General features: G+C 47.3%; 8 protein-coding genes across 8 annotated transcripts in view; 6 read left to right on the plus strand and 2 right to left on the minus strand.

Annotated features, from left to right (window-relative positions):
* The window catches only part of LY89DRAFT_687710 (uncharacterized protein), a 4,110-nt gene extending 3,729 nt beyond the window's left edge, over positions 1-381 (plus strand). Inside the window, exon 4 of the mRNA XM_018215563.1 lies at positions 29-381. Coding sequence (XP_018067104.1) covers positions 29-346 — 318 coding nt within the window. The 3' untranslated portion in view covers positions 347-381. The remainder of the gene's footprint in view (positions 1-28) is intronic.
* A 986-nt stretch (positions 382-1,367) lies between these two features.
* Positions 1,368-2,242, plus strand: LY89DRAFT_191880 (uncharacterized protein). The gene is made up of 2 exons (XM_018205708.1): positions 1,368-2,015; positions 2,200-2,242. Exon 1 carries the CDS (start codon positions 1,535-1,537, stop codon positions 1,940-1,942), a length of 408 nt encoding a protein of 135 aa, XP_018067105.1. The 5' UTR covers positions 1,368-1,534; the 3' UTR covers positions 1,943-2,015; positions 2,200-2,242.
* Positions 2,243-2,836: 594 nt separating this feature from the next.
* On the plus strand, positions 2,837-3,738 carry LY89DRAFT_737669 (uncharacterized protein; the record flags this gene model as incomplete). The annotated part of the gene is made up of 3 exons (XM_018220285.1): positions 2,837-3,038; positions 3,110-3,320; positions 3,381-3,738. 3 exons carry the CDS (start codon positions 2,837-2,839, stop codon positions 3,736-3,738), a joined length of 771 nt encoding a protein of 256 aa, XP_018067106.1.
* A 1,121-nt stretch (positions 3,739-4,859) lies between these two features.
* On the plus strand, positions 4,860-5,370 carry LY89DRAFT_687712 (uncharacterized protein). The gene has a single exon (XM_018215564.1). It carries the CDS (start codon positions 4,911-4,913, stop codon positions 5,139-5,141), a length of 231 nt encoding a protein of 76 aa, XP_018067107.1. The 5' UTR covers positions 4,860-4,910; the 3' UTR covers positions 5,142-5,370.
* A 178-nt stretch (positions 5,371-5,548) lies between these two features.
* On the minus strand, positions 5,549-6,905 carry LY89DRAFT_709350 (TPT-domain-containing protein; the record flags this gene model as incomplete). The annotated part of the gene is made up of 4 exons (XM_018217750.1): positions 5,549-6,099; positions 6,156-6,378; positions 6,438-6,613; positions 6,678-6,905. 4 exons carry the CDS (start codon positions 6,903-6,905, stop codon positions 5,626-5,628), a joined length of 1,101 nt encoding a protein of 366 aa, XP_018067108.1. The 3' UTR covers positions 5,549-5,625.
* A 589-nt stretch (positions 6,906-7,494) lies between these two features.
* Positions 7,495-9,440, minus strand: LY89DRAFT_687714 (uncharacterized protein). The gene is made up of 2 exons (XM_018215565.1): positions 8,529-9,440; positions 7,495-8,474 (listed from the first exon to the last, which is right to left on the minus strand). The coding sequence occupies exons 1-2, from the start codon at positions 8,951-8,953 to the stop codon at positions 7,562-7,564; spliced, it is 1,338 nt and encodes a 445-aa protein (XP_018067109.1). The 5' UTR covers positions 8,954-9,440; the 3' UTR covers positions 7,495-7,561.
* Positions 9,441-9,453: 13 nt separating this feature from the next.
* On the plus strand, positions 9,454-10,751 carry LY89DRAFT_191920 (uncharacterized protein). Its single transcript, XM_018205709.1, has 4 exons — positions 9,454-9,795; positions 9,849-9,988; positions 10,042-10,145; positions 10,334-10,751. Exons 1-4 carry the CDS (start codon positions 9,572-9,574, stop codon positions 10,655-10,657), a joined length of 792 nt encoding a protein of 263 aa, XP_018067110.1. The 5' UTR covers positions 9,454-9,571; the 3' UTR covers positions 10,658-10,751.
* Positions 10,752-13,251: 2,500 nt separating this feature from the next.
* On the plus strand, positions 13,252-14,010 carry LY89DRAFT_672890 (uncharacterized protein; the record flags this gene model as incomplete). Its single annotated transcript, XM_018213315.1, has 1 exon — positions 13,252-14,010. The coding sequence occupies one exon, from the start codon at positions 13,252-13,254 to the stop codon at positions 14,008-14,010; it is 759 nt and encodes a 252-aa protein (XP_018067111.1).
* Between the last annotated feature and the right edge of the window lies 1 nt (position 14,011).

The raw sequence follows: 14,011 nt of genomic DNA on the forward strand, positions 1-14,011 counted from the left end.
GTCAGTCGCCTTCTCCCCCGACGGCAAGCAGGTCGTCTCTGGCTCTTACGACAGGACCATCCGGCTCTGGGATGCCGCGACAGGAGCACTAATGCAGACGCTGCCAGCACTCGAGGGCCGCTCAAGTTGGGTCACGTCAGTCGCCTTCTCACCTGATGGCAAGCAGTTGCCAATCTTACAAGTATCGGATCATTGGGTAGTGGAAGACAATACAAATATTCTCTGGCTGCCTCCCAATTATCGGCCAATTTGTTCAGCTACTTGGAACGGAAGTCTTGCTATAGGGCATTCATCTGGAAGAATTTCATTCTTTTGCTTTACAAAGGGAACAAAGCTTGTTATATAAAATTAAAAAGTAAAATATCTTTATTTCTTGGAGGGTCTTAGGGAACCATTTACTTTTATACTATCTAAGAATTGCCACTTGCCTTCTGGCATTTTCTACAAATATAGTATTAATAAACTTTTCACGCAGCTACCTCTCGCGAAGTGTTCCACCTCCTGCCAGTTGACAGCGCTGTGGGCGGGACCAAGCACTTCGGCTGTCTGGGTAGATCTAGTGGATTGGATGAAGTCATTACTAAGCTGGATGTAATGCACTAGGCACCATAGTACCTCCAGCCACTGTTGGCCTTCATGCCTAAGGCTTTATAGTTTACATCATGTCGTAAATACTACGGGGTTATTTCGCACTAACCAAAATCGTCACTCGCTTCGATCCGAGGTACCGATCCTCGTAGCGATCTTGTATGAATTTGCACACTACAGCCGCCACAATAATGTTAACGATCTCCCGTATAGTGAAGACGCGTGAAAGCTCAGCTAAGACCATTTTGCAAGTTTTAAGGATGATGTAAGCTCGGTGGTAGAGGAAGTCTGTTACGCTATAAAAAAAGACCCTTTACAAATCAGGCGTAAGGGCGACGACGCGAACGTGAATCTTTTAATCAAAGGTATTCAAGGTGTTTGGAAATAGCCACAGAATATAACATCACCAAAATATATAATATTTATTGCGGTGTGCATGATTTTATGATACCTGAAGTCAATGTACCGGTTAACGATCATAGTGGCCTTGACTATCAAACTCTCAGACATTGGAAGTCTCGCTGCATTCTGTAGCATGGGCATATATCATAGCTTGATACTAGGCTGGGCTAAAGAGTTGAGGGGAGGTCAAATGAAGGTACTTAGGTACACGGAACCGAGGTGTGTGGCGCGTTGAGCCACAGCCACAGCCACAACGCACCTCGTCATTTCAAGCATTATTCTCTTCTGTTGCGTTCCCCTGATCTTAATGGGCCATTTGAGGTAGCTTTGAGTAATTTTGTAAACTCTTATTTGATGATTGCTCGCTAAGGCAGGTACCCGTAACCTTTTTTTGGCAGCCAAGTCGGGAAAGGAGTCCACCTCGGAGTCCGATTCATCCTTCTGTGATTCGCTTCTTGGCAGCTTACCTTTCTTAAACAGCTCCACCCAACGCAATTCAAGCCAGCAAAACGACATCTTCACATGAACAGAAATCACAAACAAAATGGCAAACACAAAACTCTCCCAATCCCCCTTCCTCAGCATCATCGCGACAGCATTCGGTACCATCTCCTTGGGATTTGGCATCAATTCCATCCTCAATCCCATGTCCGAACTCTCCTTCTTCGAACTTCAAGGCCTGGCCGCAACAGCAGATCCAATCCTCATCGAATGCTTGATGATTGCGTTCGGAGCGAAGCTCATCGGTGCAGCGCTGGCTGTCTTTGCGACCGCGTTCTTTGGGTCTCGGAAAGCGCTGGGATGTGTCTTGATTGCAGGGGGCGGGGTAGCGGGAGTTGATGGGTGGATTTGCAAAAGTTATATGGGGACGGGGGAGTGGAATCATTGGGGATATGGTAGTATGATGGTGATACTTGGGACGGTTTTGATGGGTATTTTGGATGGAAAGTGAGGAGCTGTTCCTGGGCTGCCAGGCGAGAGGAATCGAGGAAGTGGTCTTGGCGTTCGCTCTTAATGTTGCAAAAGTGAGTCTCTATGTCCGTCATGGAGTTAGCAGAGTGGATCATTCCAATTGTACGAGTCGAATGTCAGACAGTCAGAAGAAGTTGCCTCCTGAATCGATCTTTGCGTCTGCGAAACCCTTCCAAACCACTACTGTCTTGTTTGCTGTCTATATTTGCCTGCGCTTACAATCCTTGATTTTCAAAGCGACATCCTGCTCCTATCGTACTATCAGGTATCACAATCGAAGCAAACGACAATCACGATCTCAAGTGAGCAAGAAGATTGAAAGCTTCTGAAAGACTTCTTAATAGCTGAGCCAAACAAGGTTTGAGTCAAAGGGAGAGCGGCTACCAAGCCCAATCATGATGTGGAGAGAGATCCACACTTATCAAGAAAAACAAATCTTGACTCTCGCCTGTCCACGAATAGGTCTACTGAGACATTCAACTAGTTATCGCTCTCTCGGTATGGCAGGTGTGCATGTAGCTTGTGGCAGTAGCAAGCTTTCCGATTCTTCATTCTGATCGCGCAAACACACACGCTCTCTCTGATTCCCAAATATAGTCCCTTCGGATTTTGCACCAGACTTATTAGTCAAAATAACCCTGCACCGTTCTATCCTCAGACTCAAACCAAGATCTTCGTATCTATCTGCGTCAATGTCTTTCTTTGCTTTTCAAGTACCTGGCATTAAACCCTCAATTTCGATGCCACGAGATGAACCCGCAATGCGGGGCCAAAATGTTTCAGCCAAGTTGACTTGTAGTTCCAATTATCTAGTTGGAGATTTAAATCTTCCTGTGCATGTGGTCATTATTTTTGCTTTCCTTTAAAGAGCAAAATGCTGCCAGGTCCTGTGACAGGACTATTATCCGGAGATGAAGATTTTGCTACCTCGACGTTGACGCTTAGAAAGCAATCTTTACTTCCACATCCCCCAGAGATAACGAGTACTGCTTTGAGACCACCGCGAACGCTGCTGGAAAATCGGGATGGCGTCAATACCTGCTCAGAATGGAGCGTTTATGGGTTTTCTTCAGACTGTGCGTACTCCTCTTCCATCACGAGAATCAAATTGCAGTAGAACTGGATTCAAACTGACTTTCGTGGTCAGATGTAACATGCGACATCCCATACACATGTCTTTACACCTCAGTTAGCAGCAATAACTACTGGGGCTGCCAACTCTTCAACGCCACCCTCCTCGCCTTGACAACATGTCACGACTACTCTTCTACTTCGACCTCAACCCCTGCCATCACCACCACCACCGACTTAAAGTCATTAAGCTCCTCAAGCTCTACTACTCCCCGCGAGAAATTCTGGTGCATTCATCCACCTCCTTGCCAATATTGAAGCAAGGAAAATAACTGACTGGACGACAGCGACGCAACCGCCCCCTACTGCATCAACTGGCTAATCTCCGCCCCTTCCTCTCAATTCACGCAATTCCAATGCACATCAAGCCTCCCCTCTTCGTCATCTCAACGTACTCTCCTCATTGTTCCTTGGCCTACGAGCGCAACCTCACAAATAGACTCGGTGATTACTTCGACGTTGTCGCCGACAACGATGACGGTGATGCCGAGTCCGAGTGCGACGACGGTAGTGGAAGAGGGTGGGCCGAGTAGCACAACGCTGATTGCGGCTATTGTGGAGACGTTGGGTGGGTTGGGGGCCTTTTTTCTGGGGATGTTTGTTGCGAGGAGGATGTTGAGGAGGAGGGGTGGGAATTCGAGGTAAGGGTTGGAGGAGTCGAGGGGAAGGAGTATTAGGGTTGAATGGGAGGATGGGTGTTTGGGAGGATCGTGCTGTCAGGGAGGAAAAAGTCTACTTGGATCAAGCGGAATGGGACGGGAAAGAGGTGGTACCTGGTAGCCGAATTTAGGTGATGGTGTTGCGAGAATGATAATGATAATGATAATAGCATTTGTATTTGGATCGTTACGAAAGATCTGGAACGTTTATCTATTTTTGGGAGACAACAACCAGTTCCACGCATTCAACTATATCAGTTAGAGGTAAACACGTCTTGACATCGATGAAGTGCCTTACATCTCACAGCTAACCCTGACACTTGTATGTTCGTCGCAATCCACATAAGAACTTCTCTTTGCGCAGGTCCATGATATCAAGACCAACATTCAAAGCCGAAACTTCCACCTCCTTCATTCCTAGATTGTCCGTATGCCGATCCCAACATCAGAACGCACATTAACTCTCCAAAATTGAGTTCACTGGCCTAGATGCATATAATGCCAAAATCACGCAACCTTCTCCTCCTCGCAAACTCAAGCCAGAACACGAGCAAAAGGTCAGCAAATGCGAAGAGTCCAACTTGATTGTCATCTCTTCTGACTTGATCTCCACCAATCCCATTACCATGCCAGCTGCTTCCGCTCCACTACCATGATAACAACAGTAGTGGATAGAGTCAACGATAGGTGATTGCTTTCAATGAGCAATTGGTATTGAGAATTTGAACACTGACTCTAATGTCCGTCCGACTCGCGAACTTTTGCAACACTAAATAACGTCAAGCGAAGCCAGACATCGCGAGCTTCTCACTGCCTCTCCCAAGCCCCACCTACCAGACACTCTCCCACAACACAAACACAATCACTACTTCAATCTCAAACCATCTCTCCCTCACCAAAAATATCTCCGCCAAAGAACCCAAGCGAAGACCACGTTCCTCTTCCACGGTTCCCTCATAAAAAAATTTTTAAATTTAATTTATTATTTAATAAAAAGATATTAATTTATATTTTTATTATATCCCACTTAGATCCACCATCACGCCCCCCCAAAGGGTTCTGGTCCTATTTCCCTGAGGCGGGGTTTAGCAAGAAGCCTTTTGTAACGTCACCAATGTATTGCTTGTACCGCTGCTACTTGCTGCCATCTTCGCTATCATGAAGTCCAAAGGTGCGGGATATTACCACTGGCCAGTTGTCGGAAAAGTTATCGAAGCATTTCTTCCGTTCGGCATTGGCCGTCCGTCGTCGTCGTCGTCGTCGTCGTCGTCGTCGTCGTCGTCACCGAACCTGTCTGCATCTCACGACACGGTACTCGAGGCGTCTCCGCAAGTCCAGTTCAGTTCCCCGTCGAAGTTGATACCTCAAAAGGAAAATAGGTCTTGCTAGTCTTGAAACTGCTTGTAGAAATCCAGATATCCTCCTGACACTTCTGAACCACGATCCCAGCCTATCTCGACTGGAATATGGTGTCGTATACTCAGCTCGTTGATTTCTCCAGACTCCCCCGTCGGCGACCACGGCCGCGCCTCCAGCGTCCTTATCTTAGGGACGTCCATCACCCGCCAACCTTTCTTGACTCCTATTCCGCACCACAAACACCACACCTCTCAACCATTCAACCACTTCTTAGATCTAAGACACACATGAATAGACATTCTGACGTACCATTCATTCCCCCGGACCGAGCCGCCCCCGCGATCCTTGGCGCCAAGCCCCCCTTTCTCCCTCTGGCTGAACTCTCCACGGTAGCGAGGCTTGGCACTGGACAACACATTTTCTTTCTTGGTTTTATATTTAGAATCAAGATAGATTTTACCAGGAGAACATGAACACATTTCATTCAAACTACCTCAAAGCCAAACCTAAAGCCCTACCGCTTCCCCCTTCCCCTCAACTCAACAAAACTATACCACGCCGCGCCCCCCAACGTAACCGCCATGCCCACCCCATTCAGCACACTAACCTGCACGCCAAAAATGACGATACCCAGCGCGATTGTCAGGCACTGTTTCACGTTCCCGCAGACCGTCATCGTGAGGGCGCCGGTGTTTTTGTTTGTCGAGAAGGAGGAGATGTTTAGGATGAAGGCCAGGAGACCGTTGCCTAGGAGGGCGAGGAGGAGGTTTTGCGATGGGAGGGGGAGCGTTGGGTTGGCGGTGGAACTGGAAGTTGAGATGGGAATGAGGGGGAGAGAAGAGGTGAAGCAGTCGGAGAAGGAGGCGAGTTCGCCGGAGAGGTGGGAGTACGTTAGTGCTTGGATGAACGCGAGGGGTGACATGCGGAACAGGATCTCGAGGGGCGAGAGGGCGAGCGGGCCGGTCATTATGCGGTTTGTTACTACGGTCTAAAATCACTCTTTGTCAGCTTGATGTAGAGATAGGAAAGAGAGAGGGAACAGACTTTAACGGCAGCGAGTACCACGCCTAGAAGTGTAAGGATGAACCCAATCATCGTAAAATAATAGTCCCCATACGTCGCTAACCCGACACCCAGCACGATGGGGATCAGTGACAAGTACACCTTCGTTGAATACGACCGCCCGAACCGCACCCTATAGATTAAGATCGTGAAGATCGGCGTCGTGGACCGCATGATCTGATGGAATGGCATTGATACCATGGCTCTTTACCCACCATCAGCACCCAATATCAAATTGTGAGGCGGGAGGACGAGGGGACGTACAGCGAAACATTTGAAATGGCAATATTAATCGTAAACAAAAACGAAAACAAAATCAACGTAACATGCTCCCGCGAACTCAATTTACTCAAACTGAAATCGCCGCGCAAGAGCAGGACGTAGCAGCCGATACTCGCGCTGCCGGTATGGAGCGCGGTGAGGAGCCATGGGTATGAGAACTATTTTTTTCATCAGTCCCTCTCTCATCTTATTAGAAAAAAAGGAAGAAAGAAACGAACGAACCTTGCCAAGCACAGCTTTGTTATAAATCGTCAAACCGACGTTGCACAGGAAGTACACGCTCAGATACGCGAACTTCGTCGTAGCCGGGACGCTGTATTCGGAGTCTAGGCGTGGTGAGAGAATGGGTGGTCCGCCTTTCTCTGATATGGTGGTTTGGGTGGTTTTCTCGAGGGGTCGGATGAGGTGCTGGGCTTCCATGTCCTTATCGCTCTTGTGTTGTCGCGACATGGTTGTGTGTGAGGATCGTCCAATGTTGAGTCGTCAATCAGACGAAAAACCAAATTTCAATCTCTCTAGAATTGAAGATCAAATAAATGCCTTCTTCCTTCCTTCTTCAATCAATCCATCGCAAAAACGACAAAATCCGAATCGTCGGTTAGATTACGGTAGGTTGCAGTCGCGGTCGTCCCTCCTTCAAGCTTAAATCCGAAGTTTACCTTTAAATCAATCAGACGAAGTCAAGATCCAGGAAGGAAGAGACGAGGGCCATCGCTCTATTCATAGGAAATTTGCTTGGCGTCCGACCCGTGGGGTTTCAGGCGTGGACCGTTTGCATCTGTTCGTGTGCCTGCCAATTTAGGTCTAAACGCATGTGGCGTTTATGCTTAGCTTTGCCAGGTTCCGTTGGAATATTTATTGGAATTGGGAAAGGGAAGGGTCCCCGCTGTGCGGCGGGATAATGCATGGGTGCTGGCAGTACCGTTCCGGTGGTTACGATGACTTGTACGGTATTGTACGAGCGAATGACATGGGAAGTGGTAGGATTCACGATTTGACTACTTTTATTCGTGGGAGCGTTACGAGGTCGGATTTTTGGGTTGGCATGTATTGGTACAGGATTTTACTGTACAGGATCTACATAAGCTTTTCTACTATTCATTTGTTTAACTTGGCGCTGACTGCGTCGTGGTCGGTATTCCAACAGGACCACTTTGCGTGGTCGTCACCACCTCGATAGCTACATTGCTTTTCACAGCCTCGTCCCCTGACTTGGCATTCAGCGTAGGATCTACGATATCAGGCTTGGCTTCCCATTTCCCGGGCGGGCGTTGTTTCGTGGTGGGCTTCTTCTCCCCGAATAAGCCTGGGTTCTTAGCCGCCTTCTCAGCCCTCTCTTTCTCGTGGGCTTTCGCCACGTCGATCCGACTCGCCGTGATATTCCAGAAGAATCGCGCTTCTTGTTTCAGCTCTTCTTTTCGGGTGGCATTGCTCCATTCCGGGAGGTACTTTACGGCTCTCTCGAGCCACGGCCCCATCCAGCTTTGTCTGACGTTCGTGGTGCCTGCAAAATGCACCAGCATGTCTCCTTGCATGACTTTCCATGGCTGAACAGTCTTGCCGTTTCCATCTGGGTACACTTCTCGGGTGCCGTTGTCGAAAAGGGCGCCGGTCATGTTGTGGTTAAAGATCCAGTCCCACCTCTTGGAAAATGCATTGTTGATGGGTAGAGAATTGAACCAACGCATTGGGACATCTGCCCAGTTCTCTGTGCCGCCCAAATTACCTCCCCTAACCAACATAGAATCCGGTGACTGGAGTAGCCATTGGAAAGCGCTTTGATCCCTGAATCGATCTTTCTTAAGCTTATCTTCCTTGTATAGAGGGTAAGCCAATACTGCTGAAAGTATTGAAACAGACCATGGGTGTACTCGCAGACCGAAAGCGCCCGAATTCAGACCGTCCCAGTTGCTGGCCATCAGCAGGTGAATGTTGGCAACTGAAGGAATGTCGGACGGAGGAAGGAAGACTTCGAGAGGAGTATGTGGGTTCATAACCACTGTGTCGGCATCAAACCAACTGTATCATATTAGCGCCAACACAAAAAAAAAACCAACTGTTGGGAACACATACAACAACCATTCCAATCTCTCAGCTTCCGGCTTCGTCAATTCGGCGACGATAAGGGAGAGCAGGTAGGCAGGCTTGCTCCAAGCGCCTCGAGGTCTTCCTTGGACATCATGTTCTGAGAGATCGCCCACCAACTCCCCCGTCGTGATGAAATGTGTATACCCATGAAGCTCATTCTGCACCTGATGCGTGCGCAGCGCTTGATGAATGACCGAAGTATTCAGCGAGTTCGCGGCGACCGTAACCTTTGCAATGCGGGACCTGGAACTTGAACTTTTCGCCGGTTCGACGGGATCCTGAAGAGGATTGAGGGCGACGGTTTTGGGAATCAGGACCACGATATCGGAGTGGTATACCAACCACAGATAGCAGATGCAAGCCAGCAAGCCGGTGACGATGACAGGGCGAACGAGCCGACGATGGAGCATCACGAAAGTCCCTCGTTCATGCCGGTGGAAGTGGGACATTCCATGGAACGAGGTAAAAAGGGTTTTCGCGGGATGAACAGAGAAATATTAATTCAGAGATAGAATTGCTCCACCGATCAGATTAGGGGATTTCCTGCTGGGGGGCGCGGCTCCGGTTGCCCTGACCTGATTCGATTGGATATTCCGATGCGGAGGTTTGGTGAAAGGAGAGTCGGGAGGAGCAAGCAAGCAAGACAATCCTCTGTCAGTTTGGGGCTGTTTTGGGGGGCTCAAGCTGTATTCAGCTAGGGTACTGGTTGCAGACATGGGGCGACCGATGGGGACGGGAACGAACATGGGGCCACGTACTCGTCAGACAGGATGCATGCATAGTCCAGACGAACGAGAAGCCTTTGGCGGCACAGGTGCGGCTGTCCTGTCCCCGTATTGGGCAGACATCAGCTTCAATGTGGTGCGAAGGAAGCATGTTGTATTTCATCGCATTTTCTCCCCCTCAAAAATATTCGCCGCGGACCCCAGATGATGCGATGTGATGTTAGATAGATGCCAAGCAATTCGGCTACAGTCTTGGAATGGCGCCACGAAAGCTTGTTTCTGTAGCCCTTTCTTGGCAGACACATGGTTGAAGATCAGATTAATGAATCCGTGAAAAGGCTGCTGTTTCATCTCATGTCAAAAATTGGGATCAAAAGACGGACGTTCTGGATGTTGGTGGTTGGGATGTGCGGCGTCTATTTTTCCGGGACAGATCGATCTACTGAGTTAACCTTAAGATGGACCACTCAAACGTTAATTGTGACCCACGTTTTCGGTCACGACCAAGAATGGGCCTTGATCAGCAGGTATTTTGAGCAAGAATCTGCTGACTAAGTTTGGTCCCATATTAATGGAACAGGCATGCCCCGTGCGGCGAACCTGGAAATGCATGCAGCTCGGTCTTGAGTATTGATGGCCTATCAGAGGTGCTGTCGCTAGGGAGCTCACTTGCATTAATTCGAGACTTTACTTGTATTCATGTGGAGGATCGGAGAATACGTACCTCCTTGACTTCGTATTGAGCTCATGTCGATTACTGACAATTCGACAAGAAAGAATTTATGGGGCGATATCAGCACAACCTTGTCCCGTCTTGCCGTCTTGCCGTTGCAGAAACCTTCAGCGGCTTATCTCCGGTCATCTGCAGAAATTCAAGGTCAGTGGATGCAAGAAGCCGTCTGGCAAATCGAGCAATATAAGAAGAGGTTCGAAATGTAAAATACACAATTCGTTTTCGAGGCATGTAGTCTTCCTTGCTATGTTACTGCTCTTTAATTGCTACAGGCTTTTTGCTGTCACTTCTCATTCGCTCTGTAAGTGAACATGTCTCATATCTGCCTGCAGAGGCGACTCGAGTCGAATTGGGAGTCAAATATAAAGCAAATCGACGCAGCTGCTCAAATCACAACAACCACGGCGTCAAATTATGCATTCGGCAACATGGCCGAAAAATCAAATAGGCTAACATGGCGACGGCCTATTCGGCTTGGAGTGCCGCGATGCTGGGACTTTGCATCGGGGCATGATCTCAAGATAGATACGGGAGGGATCTTCGGCGTCAGGCTGAAGGGCCTGAGATTGGGTTCGTGGGATATAGGCTGTTCGGATGGCGTTCGGAACTGTTGGGATGAAGGAGTGACGTCGTGTTTGTTTCGTGTTGGAAATTAATGGGAACTGAGGACTTTGAATTGTTTTCGGATTTTCTTTGCCTTTTCTGATTTTTGCAGTGATGCCTTTCGGCCCCGCTTTTGCTTATCATGAGCTTCTTAATCTTCAAACTGCTTCTCAGCAATCTGTCGACACAGCCGGTTTTTCCTTCTTTACTAAAAACTAGTTACGTCCCAATATACTATTTGTACAATTAGTTCCATAGTCTCTTTGCACGTATCAACATGAAATCCACGCTCCGATGTTAAATCCTTGAAACTAAATGTCAGCTTCTCTATAGAGCTGGAAAATAATATCGTGACTAATGCTATGTCCTGAGATGTATTGACAAGCTTGAATTCCATGAATTTCCTGTGTATAGGAACGACTTCTTTAACAAAATCTCGCGCGTATTCGGCAATTGACTTCTCGATTGCTTCCCACTGATGATCAGGTTGCAACTTGAAGATAAGAGAGAATGGATATTGGGTTGATTTGTAACTCTCTGTTGTTCTATACTGCAAGAAATTGCATTTCAGAGAGATTAAAGAGGGAAAAAGTTTAGCAGTCAACTTTCGTTACTAGAGAGTAAAAGTGAAAACAAGATCAGGAGATTTATTGCACATCGCAACGAAGCTAGTCATTGCGCTTGAATCTCTTGGGTTTTTGGAAACTCGTCTTCAAAACTTATGGATTGAAGGTGAACTTCTGTTGCTAGGGGAGAGCAAGGGTGGAAGCTATACCTGGATGACTTCTTACGCAAGTAACGAATACTGGAAACTAGAAACCTTCATATGGAAGTTTCAGTCGCTCTTCTTGGTGTGTAACAAAGTAATTATATATGCAAATCGAAATTAACTGATTTTGAAAGTGAACTTTCAAAAAATTGAAAGATTGAAGGAAGGCGCGAACGACTAGCTTCGTTGCGACGTGCAACATAACCTTCTTGGAGCGCGCTCACTTTCAAACCCTTTTTCACTTGTCAGCTTCCTCCCAATCCACAAACTTTTACCTTGATAGGAGCATATTCTTCTCCGAAATATCGCAATCTTATCTTGAGATAGGAATTAGAGTTTTGTTCTCTCATCTTGCTATATAGCAAAGAAATTTTTAAAAGCGAATTTCTAAATTTTCATTCAAAGATGAAGGCGTCCGGAATACTGTTCGAAATGACACCAAGAGCCGTGACAACCGAAGCCATTCAAGCCATCATACCCAACAATTATCAATGCTTCTGTGGAGATGCTATTTGCCTTTACCCAAGCTGGATTCGTGGTAATGCTGGAACCGAGACCGATGCTGAGCATGTAGACCGGAGTGAAGGAGGCCAGAGTTTGAGTGTAAGCAGGAATTTTTTGAGTTTTGAGCATTTTCTAGATAGTACATAACACATTCCGGAGTGTCAGCTGCCTAGGAATCTGGTACGTAGAAGAGGGGGGGAAGAGAGGCGGTTTGATGAGATGATGGGGGATGGTTCACACTCCCCATGACCAGCACAGACTTGTGAGGCAAACACTTCAGGGAGAGCTGAAATATGAAACGGATATAAGTACAATGTAAAGTGGGCTAGACCTTCGGGACGTTTTGTAACAGCTCGACAGATGGAGATAAGTTGTCAATGAAGGGATGAGTATGTGTCCCGAGATTTGCCACACTCTGTAAGTCAAGCGAGTCAGAGATCAAATGGATGATCTCGAGTTACAGTTTTTCTCAACTTCAAAAAAAAAGCTGTTCATCTGCGGACCTCGCTTAAAAAGAACCTCAACTGTAAAGAAGTTGCCATGAAAATATATAAAAAAAGGTTTAAAAAATCGTACAAGTCAAAAGCAAAAACTTCACCCTCCCGAAGGAGGGTGTCCAACACCACAGCTAGTGTGGGGTATAAAGGGGGATATCATGAACCATTCGTATTTCAGGCATTCACACGAGAATATAGAGAGGCACGATCACTGTCGCAAGCATCTATACCTTGGAGGCCGCTGGTTCTTGAGTCATTCGTATTTCAAGCACTCACGAGAGTATAAGAGAGGCACGGTAGCTACCGCAAGCGTCTATACCCTGGAGGCTGCTGTCTCAGAGGATGATGGCAGAAAATCTGCTTATTTAAGTGTATAAGACGTTAAAGAGTGCTAGGCTGTGATTGGTTCAAAAACTTAGCTTGTTTTTGGCGAGGTTGAATGTAAGGTGGCTTTCCAGACTTTGAAGAGTGGTCTGAACGAATTTAAGAGAGCGTTGCTCTTGTCTCGGATTATCTGAGTGTTTCCAAAAAGACTGCATATCAACCATTATCTGGCTTCTAATTCCTCTTAGCTAGGCTAAGTTGACATTTATCGTCATTGAAGCTTGTTCGTGTGGCCGTATTGTGAATAGAATGGTTGTGTGTACAATAGTGAGGTTCGAGATATATCGTTGATTCGTTATGCCTGAGGCTCACAAAGCTTCTGCCTCGGTGATCTCGTTTGTTTACATTTCACATGACGACTTCAACTCTGTTCTTCTTGGACATTGTGTTCAATCTCCGTTCTGTGTTTCGGCAATTACGAGCTCGCTTTCGATTCAACGTCACTGCGATATAAGAACGAAACGCTTCTGCAAATCCTCTGTCTTGTTCCAACATGAGTGCTTCGTTCTCTCGATTCAGTCACCTCCCGACAGAGCTTCGCCTCAAAATTTGGGACCTCGCCCTGCTACCTCCACCACAGTTGAAGCTCCTGACGATTTCAAGACTTTGCTACACAGTAGATCTCGCGTCTTACGACGGATGGACGTACGTCTTCACTCCTCGATGTGCGATACCGACTATCCTCCACGTCTGCCACGAGTCGAGAGAATTAGGTCTTGAATACTACAATGCTGTCATGTCGGGGGAAGAGGTGACGGATAGAAACGCCTTGGTCACAGCTACAGACTTTGGTCATCGACGTTCATCATATCACTATTTTCCTGCATTGCAGTCTCGAGAAAGGATACCAGTATACTGGGCCTCGAAGAAAGACCTTATCTTGCTTTATTATCCGTGGGAGACGCTCAAAGCGGAAAAACTTCAAGGCTTCCTCATTACACAATCACGAACATGGCGTCTCGAGGGTATCAAATATGTTGCTATGGAGTGGGCAACGTGGCGTTCCTGGAGCAATGCGAGCATGGCCGATGAGCTTATTCTCCAAAAAGTCGACGTCTTATTCATCTTGATGGACATGGTCCAAATTCCCTGGTGCGAGGGTGGCGCGTTCGAACAATGGTTCGAGTCTTTGGGTTCTGATGGGCCATTGGCTCTTGAAGGCTCAACTGTGAGTAAATGGGGAATCAAGACCATCGAAGTTGTCAAGGATATCGATGCTGCCATGGCAATGATTAACACTCGTCGAGTATGAT

The sequence above is a fragment of the Mollisia scopiformis genome, assembly GCF_001500285.1.
Source record: "Mollisia scopiformis unplaced genomic scaffold LY89scaffold_20, whole genome shotgun sequence".
NCBI lineage: Eukaryota > Fungi > Ascomycota > Leotiomycetes > Helotiales > Mollisiaceae > Mollisia > Mollisia scopiformis.